The following is a 22,773-nucleotide window of genomic DNA, read 5'->3' as shown; positions in this document are numbered from 1 at the left end:
TATTGATTACTTGTAATGAATACATTTCAATTATTGTTTAAATGTAACTGTGTTTTCTAGTGCTGTCCATGTGACTACACTGAAGCCAGATGCATGCTGGGACAGGCCGCTGCCGCCTGCGACCCTGAGGAGAATAAACAAAAGCAAGTTAATGTTGACACGGGATCAATTGGAGAAGATTTCAGAATCACTGTTGATTTAACGGGTGACTCAGATCAAAACCTGTTGATCTAGTTTGATCGATTTCATAAACACAAATACAGGATGGAACAAAAACGATCCATTACCTCACCGGCTTTATGCTCCAGTTCAAAGATTATATTATTATTTTAAGACCCTTGAATTTGTTAATTCATAAAAAAGTAATAAGACTGTGTTTAATAGTCTCTTTAATGAAGAATAATGTTCTTTTAATACTGCACCTGATTCATTATCTGTTATTTATTTGGGACAGGCCACAGCCGCCATAATCTCACATTAAGAAACTTTAAACAAAATCATTCCGTAAAATTCTCTGCAGTTGGTTCAGGTCGCTGGAGAACACACACAAGATCAATAAGGTGAATCAATGTGCGTCTGTGTGTCCACAGTGGTGAGATAAGGGAACGAGTGACGCTGCACAAACGTATTTATTTATTTTTCATCGCTGAGATCTCTCGTGTGATCAGTTGAACTTTTTGAAATCTATATCAGTGCTTTAATATGTGAATTGCGCTGTATGAATGTAATGTAATGAACATTAGAAATCTATAAATTAAGTGAAGGATGAAGAAATAAAGGCTCAAAATCAAAAACATGTGACAGAACACCATAATCAACAATGACCGTTTTCATTTTATTGCACCTTGTGGATCATCATCTCCAAAGCCTGTAATATCTGGACATATAATTCCCTTCTGGGAAACACACAATATACAGTAAATTATCATCTTAGAAAAAAAAACATTAAATATATTTATATATTTAAGAGTAACATGCAAAGAGAATATAGAAAAGCCTTTTTAGAACAATAGTTTAAATACAGATACACAGAGGCACTGACATGAGCACAAATGACACACAAGCCGTCAATGAAAAACAAGTTGCAACAATGAAAAGTGAATTTTTTTAAAGGACAAGATTTTGGTCATTGATGTTTAGTTTACTCAAAGCTAACGTGTGTGAAACATACGTCCCCCGTGCGTCATCCCTGAAGAACTCTGAATTGAGGCAGCACGCGACACATTACGATGCTGATTTCAAGCGTCACACTTAAAACATTAGCCTTAAACCAAAATCGCTGAATTCTGAGCGCAAGAGGAGATTTATTTTTTAATCCGATGAACAGAAGAGTTTGGGATAATTGTAGATATAACCTTCAAACTGCAGTCAAGTGTTACTAAAAGATTCTCTTGGTTTAGACTGAAAGTTAGTTGATAGGTGATAATGAGCGATGAACTAGGGCGAGTAACGTTACCGAACAACTCTGCCGGTAGTTTCCTAGCATTAGGAGTGGATGGGACATCGTAGTACTCATTGCCACAACTCCTTCAAGAACTTCGTGTGACTCTATCCCTGACAAGCTCCAGAATATTTACTGCATTTGGTGAATTTTACTGTTTGGAAGTTAAGTTTCAGAGCATGTGAAAAAAAAAAAAAATTACACTCAAAACACAAAAAAAGGCACAAAATACAAACAAAAGGCAACAAGACACACAAATGATTTGGTCTTCAGGTTGATACATTCATTATAGGGAGAAGGCTAATTGTTTCTGCTCGGGTTTTCTGATCGGAGTGTCCGAACCAAGCTTCATGTGTTTGTTCCTTTGTTTTATTTGATCTGGTTACTTTTGGTTTCACATTGAAATTTATGGAGAAACAACTGTGTCTGACATACGTACGTCCTGTCGTCATCACCTATGCGGGCTGCGTCTACCTGTACTTGACACTGATTGAAACATGAATAAGGAGCTTCATTCGGTTGCCGCGGTAACATCATTATAGTATTACGAGCAGCATCAGAACCGTCAGTACTCTACACCCGCTCAAACGAACGTCCTCGTGGTTCGAACAGCAGATTGACATGAAAACCGTCCAAATACAAACCCACTGCATCTTCTCAATCCATCTACGTTGTGTTAATATTACATATTATTACATTACATATACATCATGGTGAATAGTATCAAACTAGCCTACAAACATTAGCAGAATAATGGGGATTGATATCATAGATTGTGCTTCTTGTATTCATCAGTACACAAATAAACTGACAGTGTTTAACATATATATATATATATGATATAATAGAAATAGGCCTTGTCTTCCTTGGCTAGTTGGTTTATTATCAGACTCCATACGTCCACAACAGTGAGAACGTTAGCAGCTCGACGCAGGACGACAACTTTGTCAACAGAAGCTTGAGTGAATGTGGATCGAGTGTAGTTTTAGTCGAGCAAACATTTGTCAAAGGCAGAACTGAGTCAAGTGAATAAAATATTTTCCTTAAGTCAACAAAAAGCCACAGTGACACATTTCATTTCCACCAACCAAAACCTTTTGAAGCGAGAGAGTAACTTCCTTATAAGCCGCTCTGCTTCTGATGAAACTCACACTACAGCCTGACACACACTGACAAAATGAGAGAAGCTTTATTTGACTCAGTAACAGCACAGGATCTTTTATATTGCTGCTAAATGTGTGCGTTTACAGCCATTTGTGTGTGTGTGTGTGTGTGTGTGTGTGTGTGTGTGTGTGTGTGGATAAGCCACGGTTGGTGAGAAGGCTGTGATAGCTTATGCACAGTCACACTCATTTGTGTATCATGTGCAGATGTGGCATCATTTGAGAAGCAAAGTAAAAAATAGAAATAAAGCGTTTGTGCTCCTGCCCCCTGCTGTTGAATCAACACAACACAATCAACACATAACTTGTATAGGTCAACAGCGCCCCCTGCATTCACACGTGGGGATAAATTCTGTTGAGTCTATCAATGTGTTGAATGTAGCTCTGGAACACAAATGAACGCCGGATATTACCCATGATCCTCAGCTTACTGAACCGGAAGAGCTGCGGCGGTAACGAATCCACCAAACTCTGTTTAGAATTCTTCATATTTTAAAAGTTTCCTGCTGAATATTGGAGATAAACTCTGGTTTTTAATAACTTCAAAGTGTTTTTAACTGATCTACAGTTCAGCTTCACTCTTCAACTGTTCTGGAGCTGATTGTGACAGTTGAAGCTGTGACTCTCCGTCAGTTCTTCTCTCAGGAGATCAAAGCCGCTCACCAGAGTTACAGAGAACAGACGCTCAGGGTGAGGAAACATTCTCCATGTTCACACTCGCTCAAACATCAAACTCATTTTAATCAAGCTGCTGCTTTAAGGTAGAAAAACTTAAAATGCGTTGATTTAACGTGAAAACTCTCAACTTTGAATCCATCAGTGTTTACGACTCGACAGACGAACAAAGATCTTCAGGTGAGTCGTCACTTCAGTTTAAGGCCATGATTTGTTTCCTGGCAACAGTACCATGAATCTGCACCACCAATAAAAACCTCTGTGAGATACTAAAGGGACGTCGGAGCCTGTTTGAGGAGGTACAAACTTAAATAATCTCATTTTTCCAAAAAAATAAATAAGTAAACAAATAACATTTCATAAGCAATAAAAAAAAAACCTGTGGTCATGTGAAAACCTCGACACACCTTCGCTGCTTCATTACTGCGGAGAGTCCCTGGATGTTTCCTGCAGGACTCAGCGGTCAGGAGTATTATGGGGTGCAGACGGGGGATCCTTTGAGGCTGCTGAGGGCTGCGTGGATCCTAAAGTGCAGTCTGGACTCCATGGAGTAGTCCTTGTAGTTCGTCCTGATGAAGAGAGATAGAAACATGAATCTTCACACACATACATGCATAAAGTAAGTTATAAACAGAATGTTAGGTTATTGATATATGTACGTATATGAAAGTATTTATAATTTTCTAAGGGTAAACACTTTAATTTGTATAAAGTTATATGAGTATAGGTTTTGTAGATATAACTTTAAACATAAATGATAAATACAAATATGTGTAAAGTTATTTGAAGGTATAAACATGTTCATAAAGGTATATGAGTAAATGTAGCTGGATAAAAAGTACATCAACTTTTATTGACACACTTATTTGAAAAGGTATACATAAATATATTTTCAGGTAATTTATACAAAAGATTTTTACTTACTTTGCGTTCTCAATGTACGAAGTAGCTTTGGTGAAATCTCCTTGTTGTTTATACAACAGACCCAATTCATAGAGCGTGAAGGGAACCAGGTAGTGATCGTATCTGATACGACTCTCACTGAAAACACACACACACACACACACACACACACACACACACACACACACACACACACACATACAGAGTTTATCTCACACCTTAACAAGAGTAACCATGCAGATGTATGTGTGTGTGTGTGTGTGTGTGTGCGCACGCGTGCGTTACCTGGACAGGACCTGTGTGAAGCAGAGCTCGGCCTGCAGCAACCTGCCCAGATGTTTCAGACAGAGCCCCTTCAACATCTGGACCAGGCAGCTGTCGTCTGGATGAAACTCTGATGGGTCTGAATAAAAGAGACACACACGTCATGTCGTATCTCAACAAACACAAAGATTTACACATAAACAATAAGAGAACAATAACAACACTATAATATCAAAAGAAGAAATTGAAGTGCACTCTGATGACTACAGTGTTTAAAATGATGTGTTATATTATTGAAATTCACATAGTAGTTTTACTAAAAGATAAATGTGTATTTAAACAAAGCAACACAAGACAGAAACAATGACACTAATGACCATTAAGCCACTTTATATAAACTAAAGCAGACAGAACCCTGTGGGACCCCTGATGTACAGTCTAAGCTCAGTGTTAGTAGCATTGGTGTTGATGTTCTGAACGTACTGGAGTTGTTGCGTAGCTGCTCCTCAGCCGCCTCGATGGTAACCAGCAGAGCCTCAGTGCTGTCGGCTCTTTTTCCTACGATGGTGAAACCGTTCCAGACGTACATCATCTCCTACAGAGAAAACTGACACTTCAGAATATACAAACATGTTGGTAAGCACTGATGATCGGCCAATTAGAACTGTGTGTGTGTGTGCGTGTGTGTGTGTGTGTGTGTGTGTGTGTGTGTGTGTGTGTGTGTGTGTGAGTGTGTGTGTGTGTGTGTGTATACCAGAGCAGGGATGACCAGAGGTATGAGGTGAGCAGCTTTGTAGCGTCTTGACTTCCTCACGGCAAATTTCTCAGTTGGGATCGATTTCCCTGCCAGGCGCTGTTTCAGCCCCTCTACCTGCCTGCGCACACACACACACACACACACGCACACACACACATTATATACAGCCGCGGATCATATTTAGAATCATTTAAATATTCATTACTGTACAATGTCTATGTAAAATAAATAAATAAATATATGTAACCCTAACGTAACATGCAATCATTTGGTTATTTATTTATTATTGTTCAGCAGAAACAAGCTGTGAGCACATCACTGATTCATCATTTCTCTGTTGAATGTTCTTTTAAAGTTAAATATGTCGGCAGACTGACCTGAAGAGCTCCACAATGTCCTCCCCCGTCTTCTTCACCTCCTCCTCTGACATCATACTGAGGATGGCGGCCTTCTGGTACACATAGATGGCCTGGAGAGGGGAAAAAGTGGAGAAACTGGGATTGTCCCTCATCTAAAAACAACTCTTTCAACAAAGATCACAAGAAAATATTCATGAATCATTGCGAGTTTATATGAATCCTAAAAACTTCTGTCAGAAAGGTATTTGATCTATGCTAATTTTCAGACACTCGACCTGGAGCTACAACTTTAATTTTCACATTAGGATAAACCTTTATGAAATGACCCTTTAATTGTCCAGAGGTGTTTTTTCTCCTCGCACGCTCTCGATGTCCTGAGGTTTGTGTATTCACCTTGGACCAGCGGCTCTCCTTGCACAGCAGGTCGGAGTAGCGGTACGCCTGCTCCCACTCCTGCTGGTACGTGTGAGTCCACATCAGCTCCCAGTAACAAAGATGGTGGATCTGCTTCCACTCCTGCTGGCTGCTGATACAATCCTCGTACCTGGCCCGGGCCTGAAACACACAAGGTACTATGTTGAGGCTGCTGCGGAGCGGACTGAAATAAAGGAACTTCATATTGAGAGAAGACATTTATTGGAAACTTTGGAAAGTGTGTTTGGGGTGCTATGTCTCAACGAAAGGTGTGTATTTGTTTTTCAGACCTTCTCGAAGTTTCCGTGCAGTGTGGCGATGCGTGCAGAGTAGAAGAGGATGATGGAGCCCTGAAGAATGGAGACGATCATTGTACAACTTCTTTAATGTTTCACTTTCAGTGTTTCTACCGTTAAAATTGTATTCAATGTGTAGTCGTGTACTCAGTTGACTTACTTTGGGGTATTTGTGTTGGTATGGCTCCAACAGAGCTTCAGCCTCCACCAGGTTCCCCTCCCCAGTTCCTTATCAAACACAACATTAACAATGTGACCTTCAGACATAATCACATTCACAAAAACTACCAGAGGACCAGAGTTTTACTCCCAATATGAATTTATAAATAAAATGGTACAGCTATTAAGCCAGATGTTTCTGTTGCAGGTTAAATGTGTGAGGAAAGGATGGAGTGTGTGTGTGTTCGCACCAAGTATCAGTGAAACATATGTGTGGTAGAACAGCAGAGTCAGAGCGGAGAGGATCGCCCGCAGGCTGTGACCGGAGGCCCCCTCTCTCAACTGAGACAAACCAAAGTCCTGCAAGGAAACAGAAATAAATCTCTTGTTAATGAAAACCAAAGTCTCCATTCAGGAGGTTCACGATCATGATGGGAGACTTTTACTCAGTGTTGACAAGAAAATATTCCCACACACCATTATCAGTTATTAAAAGTCTTCAGGAAAATAATATAGAGGCTGAACTGACCCTGTTTCCTGAGAATCCAATAATCTCCAGCAACCTCAAAATCCTCTGAGGAAGGAGAGACAACATCTAAAGAGACAGACAGACAATATGAACACATTAAAATCACACTGATCATGTCAACTGATCACATTTTGACTTTAAACTGCATCTGAGAGAGTTTATATCTGTGATTCACCAACATGCTGATGACACACATCTAATCCTGGCAGAATATCAAGCAGTTACAAACCAAATCAAAGACTAAATCACATTAACAACAAAAAGTGAAACCTGTGATTCAGGCCGAGACGCTGATGAAAATATTATAACACAAAATATAAGTGAAACTATAGAAAGTATATAGTAAAAAATTAGATAAAACTCCTCCTGTGTGGGACGTCGAGGTGAACCAATCAAAGCAGTCGCTTTAAAACAACTCACCAGGTTGAAGGACCCAATGCCGAGCTTGACTCCGCCCTCAAACTGTCTGAACGAATCAGACTGGGCGGCAAGGCCCTGAGAGATATTCAGCATATTCTGACACTCTCTATTGGACGACATCAAACATACACGATTAGACTAAAACATCTGGTAACAGCTGCATTTACAACAGTGACAGTGTGTGACAGAAACAAAGTTTTCATGTTTAGCTGAACTCATATCAAGGCTTAGTGGACATCTATGAATCTACAGAACAGTACGTTTAAAATAATCAATTCTTATATAGTTATTTTATATAAGTTTTCTATGTTTGGAATCAATCGCTCACTTGTAGATTTGGTAGCTTGTTCTGATCTTGATGCCTCCTTTGATAAAACTGATCATGTTTTCATCCTGGAAAAGAGAAGAATAATTATAATTAATCAATTATCTTCAGCTTAAACATCACATCAGTCTTAAGTTCCATTAAAATAGATATAATATTAGTTAATAATGTGTGTGAATAGTTTTACTAAACACAGTTTTTTCTGGATAAATAAAAACAATAACAGCAGTACTAGGAGCTGCACGACTTTTATTTGCTCTGAATAACGGGTGTGATAAACATTAAGAAGCTTAGAGGACATGTCTGAAGTATGGATTTGAAGCCAATTGTTTTTGTCACAGAGACAAAAAATATATATTTTAGGACACTGGGTGGCACTAGAACCTCTAAAAATCATGTCTACATTAAGGTCATCAAACTGTGAGTCTCAACACGTACATAGATAAACAGATATTTTTATGGTCCCAGGCAAAACGTCTGGGAACCTCTGGGCTAAACATCTAGTAATTCAGGACATATGATCCCGGACACACGTCAATTTTACCTTTGATATAGATTCAATAAACTAGATTAAAAAAAAAAGGCGAAAAATAAGTTTTCCTGTTCATTTCTATCATGTCAGTGTTTTAAACTAGCGCCACCTAGTGAGGAACTGCACCAAAGTTCCTTGTGTAGTTTTCAACAGAAGCGTGACTTCACACCTGGACAAACGTCAGCGTGGCTTTCTGCAGGAGACACTCGGCGTAGCAGATCTCGGCGTGCATCTCCTCTGCAAACGCACAAACACAACACAGTGACTACCTGCTGCTCTTTCCTGCAGACCGCAGCTGTCAATCAAACCATGGGGGCGGGACATGTGCTTGCGTACCTTCCTGCAGGTTGGACTGTTTGTTGATCAGACTGGACAAAGATCCAACCACCGAGTTCTTCTTCCTGAACCTGGACAACAGAAGATTTAGTTTAATGTCTATTAAGAAATTCAGTTTTTAACCTGAATGATTCCAGTGTCTCACCTCTGACAGGTGTGTAACGCCTCCTTGATGGTTGCCATGGCGGTCTGGATGTCTCTGTGCTCAAACGTCATGGCCGCCTGCATCACCAGGATGCTGCTGTACCCCAACGCATGGTACATACTGTCCCTCCACCTGCACGCACACACACACAATTAAACTTTGTTATCACTAACAAATACAGTATATATATATATATATATAAATGATATCTCTGTAATCGACTCCTATTGGACAATGTTTATCAGCAAACAGATAAATCAGTCGGTTTGGTAAAAGTACACAAACACACTGACACACACAGATATGTTGCCGTGGTTACCATGGTTTGAGGAGGTCCAAGGCCTCAGAGAACTTGTTGTTGAGGACCAGGTTGAGAGCACACTGAGTCTCCTGGATGGCTGTCTGCAGGTCCATGTGACACGCCCTGCACACACACACACACACACACACACACACACACACACACACACACACACACACACACACAGAGAAAGTGAAAATCAATCATCTATCTAGAGGTGGAAGTGACTAAAAGTGAAAGAGAAGAGAGGCAGACAGGAACTGAGGGATCGTTATCTTTTTGCACACACACACACACACTGAGCATATATCTGTGTGTGTTGTACTCACGCAGGTATCCGGTCATAGGCATCTTCAAAACAGTCCTAGAAAACAGAGAAAACACAGAAGCACTGATTATATTCAACCTCCAATGTGATGTGTGTTATAGTCGTGTTTCCTCTGGGTGATTTACAGGAATTTGTGGAACCCTCTGGACGTTTGACCGATGCACGCACTCACACATGCACACACATTCACTAGCCCCTGAACCTGAACCTGAACCACCACAACTAAATGACTAAGTCTTAACTGCACTTTGATGTTGTGAGGACCTGGGCAAGTCCTCACGACAATGGGAAGACATGAACAAACCAACGTATGTTCTATATTTGCAGTAGCATGTGAACTTGAAGCCAACAGTACTGATTTCAAACACACAATCACACACACATGCACATACACACACACACGCACACACGGCCTCTGGAGCCAGGCTAATAATAGCAGCGGCTTCTTACATAATAGCGTACAGCTGCAGTTACACACACTGGGGCTGCAGGCTGCAGCCATCGACCCACTGTGGTCACATACAGATGACCAAACGACAACACTGTGACCCAGACAGACACACTGCTGAGTGTCTACACAACAACCTGCTTTACAAGATAACACATTTTATATAGGAAATGTGTTTTAAAAGATTTGATCTGGAGCAAATATGATTTATCTCATTCAACAAAGTGCAGACGATGAAGGACGCAGAAGCTGAGTGAAGATTCACTGACTTCAACCCCAACGACCCACAGTTATATTTTAATGTCAAGAGGCATCTTGTGGTCATGTGACAAAGCACTGGTCGTTTTAAAATCATGTTTCAGCGATTCATACAAGGACAGGTTCATTTACAGATCCAAGTAAAAAGGGGAGCGGGAGGATGGAAGGAAAGATGGAGGAAGATTCTCACAAACATTGTAAAATAAATCAGTGTGAATCCAAACAAACACTTCTCCTCCTTTTTCACACTTCATCACTCTCTCTCTCTCTCTCCCCCCCACACACAAACAGATGCTCTCTCTGACGTTCCCTCACAAGCTCATTGTGTGTTATTATGCTTGAATGTTGTTGAACCAGACGGTCAAACACATTAACACAATGGACTGAAAACTGAGGTTTGCAGCCTGTGCAGTCGAGGAGGTGAAGAGCTTAACAAGATGCTTTTTTCAAACGAGATATTAATAAATAAAAAACATAATGTGGAGTTTTTTTATTTCATTGATTTCAATGTATGAATTGTTTAGTTTGATTTGATCAACTGTTAAAAAACAGGAAAAACATCAGAGAATGAACACATTGAAGTCTAAAGTTGCTAATTAATTAATCAATCAATCATTTTTGATGGCTCTCTCATCACTGTTGCTATGGTTACCCCTGGTGGAGCCGCTCAATGAGAGACTTGTGAAAACGCTGATGGTCTCGCCTCTTATTCCTGATTGGTTCTTATCAGTCACATGACTCGATTAGCAGCAGTGAATGCAAAGCGTATGTAACACTTCCTGTCAGCAACAGTTCCACCTCATCTTAGCTCCCAGAAAAAAAATCCTGTATCCTGTGACTTAATGAAAAAGTTATTCTGATTCCAGGACAAAAGTACTGGAGCCGATTTTCATCTTAGCATCAAAACAACCAGAGTTACAGGATGAAAACAACAGCTGAGGAAAAATCAGTCTGATATTAGAAACAAGGTCAAAGTCAGAGGAGCTTCTCTTGTGACAGCTGCAGCTTCTTATCAATTAGTCAGAAGCAACACACTGTGTCCAATTACCAAAGAGACACATTAACAACCCAGAGAGGATTGGAAACTCCCAAAGAAACACTCAGTCTGCCCCCGACGACTTTTAAAACCCTGTCAAATGATACAAATACAAATACCATCATGTTTTAAAAGCCTTTGGGAACTTTTTAAATGTCTCCCAAACCTCTGGATTCTTCTCAGGGAACAAAATAAACCTGAAACCACAGAATCTGAACAATCTGTGTCATCACAAAGGTCTTGTAGTTAATGCTTATTGGAAACTTTAGGTTTTCTGGTGATAATCTGCAGCAATGAGTCTGGGTTGGTTTAATGCTGTAGTGCTCATAAGCAAGGTTTTAATCCTGTTGAGCTGCTTTCTGGTCAACAATGGAAACTGTGAAAAATAAAGGTAAAGAAAAGGCTTTGCTGTATTTACACTTAGGGGCTTATTTACATTCCATTCATACCTGTGGTGTTTGAACAGAAATAAGTACTCTGTCTGCAAGAGTCAGAGATTGACGCCAAAACAAAAGGTCAAAGGTCAGAGCAAATTAATCCTCATCAGTCTCAGCAGAATGGACGAGACAGGACTTCGGTCTGTGTTTGTGTTACTTATGGTTGCGTTGCTGAGCAGTGAGTTTGGACAAAAACCTTCCACTGTGTTTAAGTTTTTTTTTAAACACAGCTTGTCCCACATCCCTCTCAGCTCAACTGAAGTCAGCTGAATTCCTGTGTAATGTCGGACGCATGGAGGCTGACAGAGGACGGATTGTGAGCTCGGATGAGGAGATGAGCTGGTGACACTCAGACTCCACATCGTCCACCTGAAGAGTCACGAGTCTGTAGAGCTTCTGCAGAGACAACACATTTCCTTAAGAGTAATGGAAACCCATCATGAATCATGTCATCTCATCATGTCCCAGGTCAAACCTCCTAAAATTACCTCAAATACCCAAAGAACCCTTCAGATTCACCAAGATCCTTTAAGGGAATCTTTGGAACCAATAATAACTCGTTCTAAAACACATCTAGTACATGCAAATGGACCCTTATGACAAACTAAATGACATAACACCTTCTCATGGTCTCAAGATCTTTTTAAAAGCCATGGACACTTGTACAAGGATTTATTAGACAACCTGGAAAACCTCTTGCGTCTCTTTAAAGACTGATATGGCATGGACAGATCCATAGGTCTTCTAGACATCCACTGAACTCACTCACTAGAACCTCAAACAACCATGGAACCATGTCAAAGGCTCCAGGATCCAATCGATAGATCCAGTGAACCACTGGAACATTGATCAAATCCTCTAAATCCTACTCGAAGATATCAGAAATCTTCACAGGTTTTTTTCAAGACCCCAAACTCCCAACACCTCTGAGCAACCTCAACCAAATCCACAGTTCATCTTCACCTGTAGAGATGCAGGTTAAAAGATAACCTCACCACTGTGCACTTGGCACTGTGCAGCCAGAAGCCATGCAGCAGGATTTAGATTTTATTCATGTCATCGTTCAGTCGTTCTGCTTCGGAAAAAACCTGAAATTAGGTTCGAGCCTCAGAGAACAACCCTCGTGTTCTCATTCAGTCTGCTGTGTTTGCTGTGTAGAAAAAAGCCTGTGGCTGAAATCAGATCTGTCATTTACATTTACCCACACACACACACTCACACACACACACAAACAAACACGCACACACACACACACACACACACACACACACACACACACACAGGATGGATAGTATCGCCTCACTTAAATCTGATTATACACTGCAGGTAGATAAATACAATGACCAGCAGTCTGCTGATGAGGATGTAAATACACATTCGTGGGAACACAAAGTGTGAATCTGCAGCAGAGTGACAGTGAGGTGAAGACAGAGACTCTGCAGGAACAATATGGTCTGTTCCTGTCAATGAATCACGTGAAGAAGGAAATTAGCTGCTAAAGAAGGCAGCGAGGGAAACTCTGAAATGCAGTAAAGTCAGAGGTCAGCAGATCCACACACATTAATACATCTGTATTGATCAATAGTGACAGTACAACAAGCTGAAGCCTCCAGAAGAACCATGAAGGTTAAACTACAGAACAGCTGAGTGGACCAGACTGTGTCGGGTGTTCCTAATAAACTGAACACAACCTGTGACACAGTGAATACGGGATGACATCAGAGGATATGTAAAGTTAATAAATACAGACACACTGTAGATATCCATAGAAAACTGTATGAAGCAATAAGCACGTGTTCTACCCACTCACTGTGTCACTGATTAAAAAATACTTCACAATGAATATATCTGATGTATATAACACCACGAACACACAATAATAAATACAGAGAGGATTTTTAACATTATAGAAAATCTTATACATTCACTGTCATGAGGTCATTAAAGTCAATATGTTGTAGGAATAACTATGAACACAATGATGTAGAATATATGATATCTATAAATGAATAAAGCATATGATGTGTTTATGTATATATGAAGGGGGGGGGGGGGGACGCACCTCCTCCTCTCCGCTCGCTCCGTTGCCTACGTGGGCCATGTCAGTGGCTGTCCTCCCTCAGGTCCGCAGCTGGCTCCTCATGTCACAGAACCTCCAGATGTTTCCAGCTGTTGGACCCACTGACGGGTTCTTTCGCTTGGGCGGCGGCTCCGGTTCGGCTCCGTGTGTCGGCGAGAGTCCGTGTGTTCGATTCTCCGCCGGATGATCGTTTCCGCTAAAACACACCGCGAGAAACCACACCTCCAGGCTCCCGTAGCTCCGCCCCCACACTGACACCGAGAGAGAGAAAGTGGGGGAGAGAGAGAGAGAGGGGGAGAGAGAGAGAGACTGTTGACCACATTTGTTCAATGTTAACCTCATAATTATCATTTTTACTGTATATAGCTAAAAAGAAAAAACATAAATTATAAATTGCTATTTTTTTATTTTCTTATGTTGATATCAAACATTTACTTACAGCTTCTTCGGTGTTGTGACTGAAATAAGTCCGGTCGGGTTTGTGCAACACTTTTATTTAAAAAAAATTGTGGAGGTAAAAATTACAAATGTACAAAACAGAGTCAGTCGTTTAAAGAGAACGAGAAAGAACAGGAACATCTCACTGGGTCACAATAAAATACACGATAAAACATTTTACTGTACAGAGTGTCACATTTAACAGCTACAACCCTTTTTTCACTGCGGCGACGCGTCCATGAGCAAGGCACCGCGCCCTCTGTAGCAGTGTGAGTACAAACGTTCAGGTTTTAATGAGGCCATTTAATGCTTTAACTTCAGGTTCAAAGCTGCTGTTGTAACATCGACCTGATGAATAAAAAAAATGCACATGATAAATAAAACTAGACTCCCCATCAGCCATCTGTCCTGTTCTTACTTTTTGTGGAAAACATGGTTTAAACTATGAAATACAAAATTAAAAATGAGTGTTTTAGTGGAAGAGGAATAAACACTGTCCTGGTGAATACGAGTCAGTCTATAACCCAACTACATTACAACAGTATAACTGTATTGAACGTTTAAGAGAGTTGACACGTGAACATGAACGTCACCCTCAGATGAACAAGCTGTACAGGAAATAAACACTAATGTGTGATGAGGTAAATGGTTGTGCAAATTCTCATTGTCAGCGAAACAGTTTCACATCAACACCCCTCAGCAGGGAAATGGTTCAGTCCAGACGACTTCAGGAACTCTGAACCATCAGGACAAGTCCACTGGAGCTGGAGGGGACAAGTGGACAAGTGTCAAAATACTGTTGACCTGATATTAGATATTAATGATGAAATATAAATTATCATTATTATAATTACTTTGTGCGAAAGAACATTATTCATCACTATGGAATTTAAAAAATCAAATAAGGTGAAATTCCAAATTTTTGCCATCTGCACAAATTGTTCTAGATTTTTACCCTGAAATTTAATTTTTTACCATTTTCTTTTTGCACCTCTTGTTCCCCCCCTTCTCCGCCAGTTCTCAGCCTCTTGTTCTCTTCCTTCACTTCCTCCTTCCTGCAGCGCTCCACCCTCTCAGCCTCCTCCTGCTCCTTCTCCTCCAGCAGCGAGCGCAGGAAGGCGGTGCTCACCACCTCCTCGCCCTCCCCCACCAGGAAGGTGTTTTTGAAGCGGTTGTAGAGCATGGAGGCCTTGTCCATGACGGCCTGGTTCGCTCTGTAGTAACGCATCTACTCACACAAACACAAAAAAAACCCACATTAAATACTTCATAATATTTTATTTATTAATATATTATATTTGTCTATTTATTTATTTTAACTGAAACTCTTTCTACTTTTTTGAAACCCATTTGTTAAACAGCTACAGGTACTTTCAAGATGTTCACCGCTGATGAATTCAATGAATGAACTGTGCAGGTAAGTTTAGTTATGGATTATCTAATATTAGTTGGGTTATTTATTAATGAACATTGTACTTTTGTACCTTTCTCAGCGTGGCGATGAGCTCGCTGTGTCTCTGGACGTGTTGAGACGTCACGTAGAGCATACTGAGCTGATCCAACGCCGTCAGACACTTCCTGATGTCCTGGAAGAAAAAAAACATTCGAAGATTCTCCAGGAAATACATTTGCATAATTCACACTGACTAAGACACGCCCCCCCCCCCTCAGAGCGGACTGGACTTCATCAGGAGTTTTTTAAACTTAAACCATCAAGAATCTGTTTCCTTTAATATAAATAATAGAATAACAGTAAACCGGATGTAGAATTGTGTGTTTGTGTTACCGGCTTGTCGTTCTTCAGAGAAATCCTGATGTCTCCGTGGATTCTGTGCAGAGTCGAGTCCGTCAGTGTCATGGTTGAACTCTTCTTCTTCTGCTGCTTCACCTCCACCACCTTCCCTCCATCTGAGTCAGTCTTTTCTTCTGCGTTCTTCTTCTCTGGTTTTGCTGCTTTGTTGGTCTCTGCTTCGGCTTGTGGCGTCTGCTCCGCTCCCTCCTCTCTCTCTGTAGTCGCTTTGTCGCTTTCCTTCTTCAGATTTTCCGTCTCCTCTGTGTTCTTTGTTTGATCTGTGGTTTTCTCATCTTTCTGCTGCGGTTCCTTCTCACTCTTCTCCTCCTTCTTCTTCTGTTCTCTTGTTTTTTCCACCTCCTTCTTCTCCTCCTGAGATTTCAGAGTCGCTCTCTGTGATTTTTGTTCTTCTTCACTCTTTTTCAGCACCGCCTCATCTTCACTGATCTTCTTTCTTTTCTCCTCTTCATCATTGACCTTCTTCGTCTTCTCTTCCTCTGTTGTGTTTTTGTCTTTTTTGTCATCCATCCTTGTTCTTGTTCTTTCAGATTCCCTCTCAACCTCTGGGCTGATTTCAATCTTTTTATCTTCCGATTTCTTCTCCTTCTCCTTTTCTGAGCTCTTTTTCTTCTCTTCTATCTTTTTGTTGTCCGTTCTCTCCTCTTTCTTCTTCTTTTCTTCCTCCAACGCCACCGCCAGCGTTCCTCCCATCATCTTCTTCACCTGAAACTTTGTTCCCTGTCCAGGTGTTGCCTTCACGATCTTTCCGATTATTTTTCTCTCCTCCTTCTTTTCTTCATTTTTCTGCTGCTGCGTTTCCTCGTTCTTCTTTTCCTCCCCTGTTTTCTCCATCGCTCGCTCGTTTTTCTTTTCCTCCACAATAATTTGGTCTTCCTTGTTCTGTCCACTTTGCTTTTCTTTCGTGGTCAGTTCTTCTGTTGTTTTACTTTTTGTCTTCTCCGCTGTTGGCTTGTTGTCGGACGTCTTCATCTCGTTCTTTTCCATCTTCCTCTCCTCCTCCTCCTCCGTCACTGTCTTTCTGAGGTCTTTCGTGCTCTTCTGACTTCCTGTCTTTTTCATCTCGATCTTCTTTGCCATGTCCCTGACTTTCCTGATTAGAACAGAAAACAAAACTTTAACACTTTATCGAACAAACTCTCTTTAACTGATTCGTTTGAGTTTTTCTTACTGCTTGTTCTTCGTCTCCTCCCTCCTCGTTGCTCCTCTCCCCTCCTGCATCAGACCTCGCAGAGATTTTAACAAACTCTCCCTCTTGGCAGCCAGGTGGCGCTGTCGCTGCACATAAAAACAAGATCAAATCCTTGAAATGTAAAGAAATGTTTGAATACTGTATGTTTTTTTAAATATTTGAATGTTTTACCTGCTCCTCCACAGAAGATCCCCCCTTCTCCTTTTCTTCTTCCTTCTTTCCCTCCTCTCCGTCATCCTTTGTTTTCTCCTTTTCTCTGCTCCTCGTCGTTCTCCTTCCTCTCTCTAGGGTATCTCCAGTTCTCTCTTCTTCTGTCTGCTTCTTCATCCCTTCTTTCTTCCTCTCTACACCTCCATCCAGTTTTTTCTTATCCTCTCTCCTTGTAGACTCCTCTTCTTCATCCCTCGTTTTCTCCCTCTCGGTTCTCCTCATCATCCTCACTTCTCTCACAGACACTTCTCCAGTTTTCTCCTCCTCTGCCTTCTTCTTCATCGTATCTTCTTTCATTCGTTCTATAAGTCCATCCTGTTTTTTCTTCACCTCCCTCTTTCTCCTTGTTGCCTCTTCTTTTCCCTCCTTGCCTTCATCCTTAATTTTTTCCTTCTCCTTTTCTATGCTCCTCGTCGTCCTCCCTTCTCTCTCTAACATTTCTCCCGTTTTCTCCTCCTCCATCTTCTTCGTTATCTCATCTGTTTTCCTCTCAACACCTCTATTCAGTTTTTTCTTCTCCACCTCCTCCTCCTTGGCTTCATCGTTTGTTTTCTCCCTCTCTGTTCTCATGTCCATCCTCGCCTCTCTCTCTGATTTTTCTCCAGTTTTCTCCTCCTCTGTCTTCTCCATCTCTTCTTTCTTTCCTTCTACACCTCCATCATGTTTTCTTTTCTGAACCTCCTTGCTCTCTCTCCTTGTCATCGCTTCTTCATCCTTAGATTTCTCCCTCTCTGTTCTCCTCATCATCCTCACTTCTCTTTCGGAAGTTTCTCTAGTTTTCTCCGTTTTCTTCCTCCTCTCTTCTTCCTCATCCTTTGTTTTTTCCCTCTCTGTGCTCCTTGTCATCCTCCTTCCTTTCTCTGATGTTTCTCCAGTTTTTTCTTCTTCTGTCTTCTTCACCTCTTCTTTCGTCCTCTTGACACCCCCATCATGTTTTTTCTTCTCCACATCCTTCTCCTCTCCTTCATCCTTAGTTTTCTCCTTCACCCTCTCCATCCTCTCTACTCTCTCCAAAGTCTCTCCAGTTTTCTCCTCCATCTTCTTCTCCATCATCTCTGTCTTTCCTTCTACAACTCCATCCTGTGTTTTCTTGTCTGTCTCATTCTTTCTCTTTGTCTCCTCTTCTGTCTTCTCATCCTCTTCCTTTGTTTTCTCTCTTTCTGTTCTCCTTGTCATCCTCCTTTCTCTATCTGACTCTTCTCCAGTTTTAATCACTTCCATCTTCTTCATCTCTTCTTTCTCTCCCTCCTCTCCTTTCTCTCTCTCTGTTCTCCTTGTCATCCTCCTTTCTCTCTCCAAAATTTCCTTCACTTCCACCTTCTTCATCTCTTCTTTCTTTCCCTCTCTCTCTGTTCTCCTTGTCATCCTCCCTTCTCTCCCAGAGGTTTCTCCAGTTTTCTTCACCTCTTCTTTCTGTCCCTCCTCTCCTTTCTCTCTCTCTGTTCTCCTTGTCATCCTCCCTTCTCTCTCAGAGGTTTCTCCAGTTTTCTTCACCTCTTCTTTCTGTCCCTCCTCTCCTTTCTCTCTCTCTGTTCTCCTTGTCATTCTCCCTTCTCTCTCAGATGTTTCTCCAGTTTTCCTCACCTCCATCTTCTTCATCTCTTCTTTCTCTCTCTCTGTTCTCCTTGTCATCCTCCCTTCTCTCTCTGACGTTTCTCCAGTCTCCTTCACCTCCATCTTCTTCATTTCTTCTTTCTGTCCCTCCTCTCCTTTCTCTCTCTCTGTTCTCCTTGTCATCCTCCCTTCTCTCTCTGACGTTTCTCCAGTTTCTTTCATCTCCATCATCTTCTTCATCTCTTCTTTCTTTCCCTCCTCTCCTTTCTCTCCCTCTGTTCTCCTCGTCATCATCTTCCCTTCTCTCTCTAGCGTTTCTTTTGTTTTCTCCTCCTCAGTCTTCTTCTTCATCTCCTCTCCTTTCTCCCTGTCCGTCATCATCCTCTCTTCTCTCTCTGACATTCCTCCAATTTTCTTCACCTCCGTCTTCCTCTTCAGCTCTTCCATACTTTCAATCCTCACCCAAACCTTTAAGTTCTTCATCACCTCCTTCTCTTTCTCCTCCCTCTTCCTCGCTTGATCCTCCTCAATTTTTGTCATCTCCTCTTTCTCTCTTTCCTCAGCTTCCTTCTTTGTTGCCTCCGTATCTCTCGTGCTTCTTGTTCCTTCGCCCTCTGCCCTGGTTTCTCTCCTCGTCCTCTGCTCTTTCTTTCCATCTTCTGTTTTCTCCTCCTGTTCTTTCTCGGCTCTCCTCGTCCGCATTGCTTGAGTTTCTTTCGTCATCATGTCTTTCTTTCCTTCTACACCTTCATCTTGTTTTCTTTTCTCCTCTTCATTTCTATTCACTCCTTGTCTGTCAGATGACTTTATCTCCGCTGTTTTCTCCTCCGTCGTCTTGTCTTTTCTTCTTTCCTCCTCTTCATCCTTCTCTTCTCTCCTCCTCTTGACTCCTCGACTCTCTGCTGAACTCTTCTCCTCTTTATCCTCCTCCTGTTCTCTCCGTTCTCTGTAGTTTTTGGACATTTGTGTCTCAGAATTTTTCACTTTCTTACCAGCTGCAGAAAAACAACAGAGAATTTATCAGATAATTATTGATTATTATCGGTGTCTGAGTCTATGGATAGATTCTTTATATACAGTCATTAATCATCGTTGTCTAGTTATATATAAGCAAAGTTGTGTTTGTTACCTGCAGGTGTCGCTGCAGGACTCTCAGATGTTCTCTTTCTGAGCTGCTCAGCAACGACCTGGAAAACCAAACAAACCAAAAATCAGGCTCCGCCCACACCAAAACAACTGCTGGTCTCATTTTCGTTTGAAGACTCCAGGGTTGTGTTTTATTCTTCTACAACGTTCTCTTCCTGATTGGTTCTTATCAGTCATGTGACTCGATGACCAGCAGTGAATGCAAAGCGTCCTTAGTTCCACCTCGTCATAGCTCCAGGAAAAAAATCCCTGTTCTTACTTTTCACTATCACTGCTCATACGCAGTATTTTCTGTAACTAAGCAACCAACTACATTATAGAATCGACTTCCTGTTTACAAACCTCTCCCTTGTTTATGAACTGGTCAGTGTTTGTACCTTAGGCTCAGATCTTCTGCTCCTGGTCATAGTGGGACTTGTCACCTCGGTTTTATCGTGGCTGTCTGTTGCTGTGGTCACAGCTTTGACGATGCTCTGAGTTTTTTTCTCCGTTGTAACTTTGCTCGGAGTCAAGATTTTTGTTTTCACCACGTTTGCCGTCTCCTGAGGAAACAAAAAAAGATATGCAACAAATGGTTATTCAATCTTAAAGGTTTAGTCGTCGTTAAATCCTCAAATAATTTTATTATTATACATATCGGCAAACATGAATGGGCTCATGGGTAATATCTGCAGAGGGCGCTGTTGCTCAGTAAAAGTTAAATAGTGTTGCTTTAACTCAAAGTTCATGTTCACCTCTCTTTCATCCCTTACAGAATTTTTTATTCTGCTGCCCCCTGCTGGTGGATCTCTGGTGGTTGTCGCCTCTGACTCAACCTTCCTGCTCCTCTTTGTCACTGAGGAATCTGCCCCAGTCTTCTCAGGAGTCTGTGTGGACTCTGGAGCAGATCTTAATGAGGCTCGTGTAGAAACAGTTTCTGTTTGACTTGAAGCTTTGATCGGAGAAGTTCTAACTTTACTGTCGACCTTCACAGCGACAGGTGTACTCTGGGATGATCTGATGGAAGAACTTGTAACTTTGTCATGTGTGGTTTTCACTGCAGACGTCGGTTTAGCAGGTGTCGTCTGTGTGTTGGTTTTTACTGGTATCTGTAAAATCAACAGAGCGTATAAAAAACGTTTTTTACCAGGAATCAAAGATAGCGACTGAATATAAAGACGATCAGTGACGATATAAAGATAACATAAAAGAAGATATGAACTTAGACACATTAACATCAGAGGGTGAGAGACACTCACTTTGACTTTACTCCCAATGTTGGGTGTGTTCTGGATTTCCCACATTCCCTCAGCGAAGCCTTTGATGCGAACTCCGCTGCCGTACCTTTTCTTGTTCCCGACATAAGGAACGACATTCTCTACGGGGAGACTTCCTCTGAAGGGGGGGAGACAGGGAGAGAGAGAACCACAGCTCAGTCTGTGCTGTTGATTAGTTCTGATGTGTAAATGATGAAAGTGTGAGAACATACATCTGATGCGTCCCGAAGTAGAAGACCGGGACTCGCTTCTTGTATCCGTTGTCAGACTTGCAGACCTGAATACACACACACACATTAAATTAAATATATTAACAACAAATTCTGTCTCTCTTTGAGCTGCTCTTTCATCAACTTTGAACATTCCAGTGATTTGGCGTGCTTTGTGTTTTCAGTGTGTATAATCGTTGTGATGCGTGCGTACCCTGGCGGGCCAGTGAGGGAAGCCCTTCATCTTGCCGAACACCAGGTCTCCTGGTTTGAAGCTGAAGTGTTTCCCTGGCATCTCGCTGTTTCAGAGGGAATCGAACCAGCAGACTGTGGACGACTTGGCCTGTGTCTGACACTCAGCTGAAAACAGAGGAGACATTTTTTCTGTGTTTTTTCTTCTCATCACAACTGAAGGTTAAAAACGTTCTTACAATCACGTCACAGCTTTGCACTGAGTGACCTCGGTGCAATGGATTTCCGTTTGCTGTAAAATAACTGAATGCACAGGAGATTAAAGTTGGATTGTTCCTGTTCTGTTTGAATCAAAGTCATCATCTTTTATTTGAGTGTTCCGGCTGTTTACTGTTGTTTGCACTGCTGTGACGTCACAGTTCCTTTAATCAGCACTTTCGTTTTTAGCAGCACGTTCACCCACTGTTTACAAATACAGGCACGTTAGCACGCAGGCTAACTGGGCTAGCTGCAGTTAGCTCTGACAGGACGCTTCGCCCCTCAGCGCAGCGTCAGTTGCGTCATTTCGTTCGTTAAACGGGACAAAAACACGCAAACTCACCGGAAACCGAGCGACGGTCGCGTGAGATCAGAGAAGAGTTTCCTCGCTACAACATTTAGCTTCTTGCTACTTAGCTACAACCCACGACCGGCCGCCATGTTGGAGGAAATGCTCCTGTCACGTGATCTGCGCTGAGTTCCAGCATGTGGTTGGAGCGGACCAATCAGAGAGGAGGGAGGGGCGGCTGACTGTACCATGTTGAGGAAGAACTTAACTTTTCAAATGTAAAATATCAGATAATAATGAAAAATACTCCATTATTCACTGAAACCAAAATGAAGTGTCATCAATAACCCAAAGATATATTTAATTTGTTGTTATGGAAACATTTTAAATGACAGAATTACTTTTGAAACATCAAAACTGTGACTAATTTATTTTCTGTCCAGCCAAATAACTGAGGAATCAACAAGCAATTATCAGTTTATGTGAAATCCATATCAAGGTACATGTTGGGTGTTTGTTTTTGTATATTTTTTATACTCATAAGACCTAAAATATTGAATTTGATGATTAATGGATTAAATTAAAAACATTTTCCCTATCCAAACATCTATGC

The 22,773-nt window shown here is 41.4% G+C and overlaps 2 protein-coding genes across 4 annotated transcripts; both read right to left on the bottom strand.

Moving 5' to 3' along the window:
* Positions 1-814: 814 nt before the first annotated feature.
* On the bottom strand, positions 815-13,837 carry LOC109634738 (tetratricopeptide repeat protein 39B). The gene is made up of 19 exons (XM_069518997.1): positions 13,589-13,837; positions 9,349-9,383; positions 9,038-9,142; positions 8,719-8,850; positions 8,574-8,644; positions 8,407-8,474; positions 7,709-7,773; positions 7,381-7,486; positions 6,961-7,026; positions 6,683-6,791; positions 6,433-6,500; positions 6,267-6,326; positions 5,956-6,117; positions 5,581-5,672; positions 5,201-5,321; positions 4,930-5,041; positions 4,468-4,585; positions 4,204-4,320; positions 815-3,848 (listed from the first exon to the last, which is right to left on the bottom strand). The coding sequence occupies exons 1-19, from the start codon at positions 13,625-13,627 to the stop codon at positions 3,752-3,754; spliced, it is 1,743 nt and encodes a 580-aa protein (XP_069375098.1). The 5' UTR covers positions 13,628-13,837; the 3' UTR covers positions 815-3,751.
* Positions 13,838-14,084: 247 nt separating this feature from the next.
* Positions 14,085-22,359, bottom strand: LOC109634751 (trichohyalin-like). Of its 3 annotated transcripts, none has more exons than XM_020095442.2 (13): positions 22,215-22,359; positions 21,636-21,781; positions 21,425-21,489; positions 21,195-21,330; positions 20,691-21,044; positions 20,334-20,498; positions 19,940-19,997; positions 17,218-19,805; positions 17,026-17,132; positions 15,831-16,947; positions 15,529-15,630; positions 15,020-15,272; positions 14,085-14,808 (listed from the first exon to the last, which is right to left on the bottom strand). In XM_020095442.2, exons 2-13 carry the CDS (start codon positions 21,714-21,716, stop codon positions 14,789-14,791), a joined length of 5,046 nt encoding a protein of 1,681 aa, XP_019951001.2. In that variant the 5' UTR covers positions 21,717-21,781; positions 22,215-22,359; the 3' UTR covers positions 14,085-14,788. The 3 variants fall into 3 exon arrangements, with proteins under 3 accessions (XP_019951001.2, XP_069375058.1, XP_069375059.1); XM_069518957.1 differs by having other exon boundaries at positions 15,036-15,272; XM_069518958.1 differs by lacking the exon at positions 20,691-21,044 and having other exon boundaries at positions 15,036-15,272; positions 22,215-22,355.
* Positions 22,360-22,773: the final 414 nt, after the last annotated feature.

This window comes from Paralichthys olivaceus, chromosome 22 (genome assembly GCF_024713975.1).
Source record: "Paralichthys olivaceus isolate ysfri-2021 chromosome 22, ASM2471397v2, whole genome shotgun sequence".
NCBI classification, from domain to species: domain Eukaryota; kingdom Metazoa; phylum Chordata; class Actinopteri; order Pleuronectiformes; family Paralichthyidae; genus Paralichthys; species Paralichthys olivaceus.
Note: the sequence above shows the minus strand (reverse complement) of the source record. Positions and strands in the feature narration are given on the sequence as shown.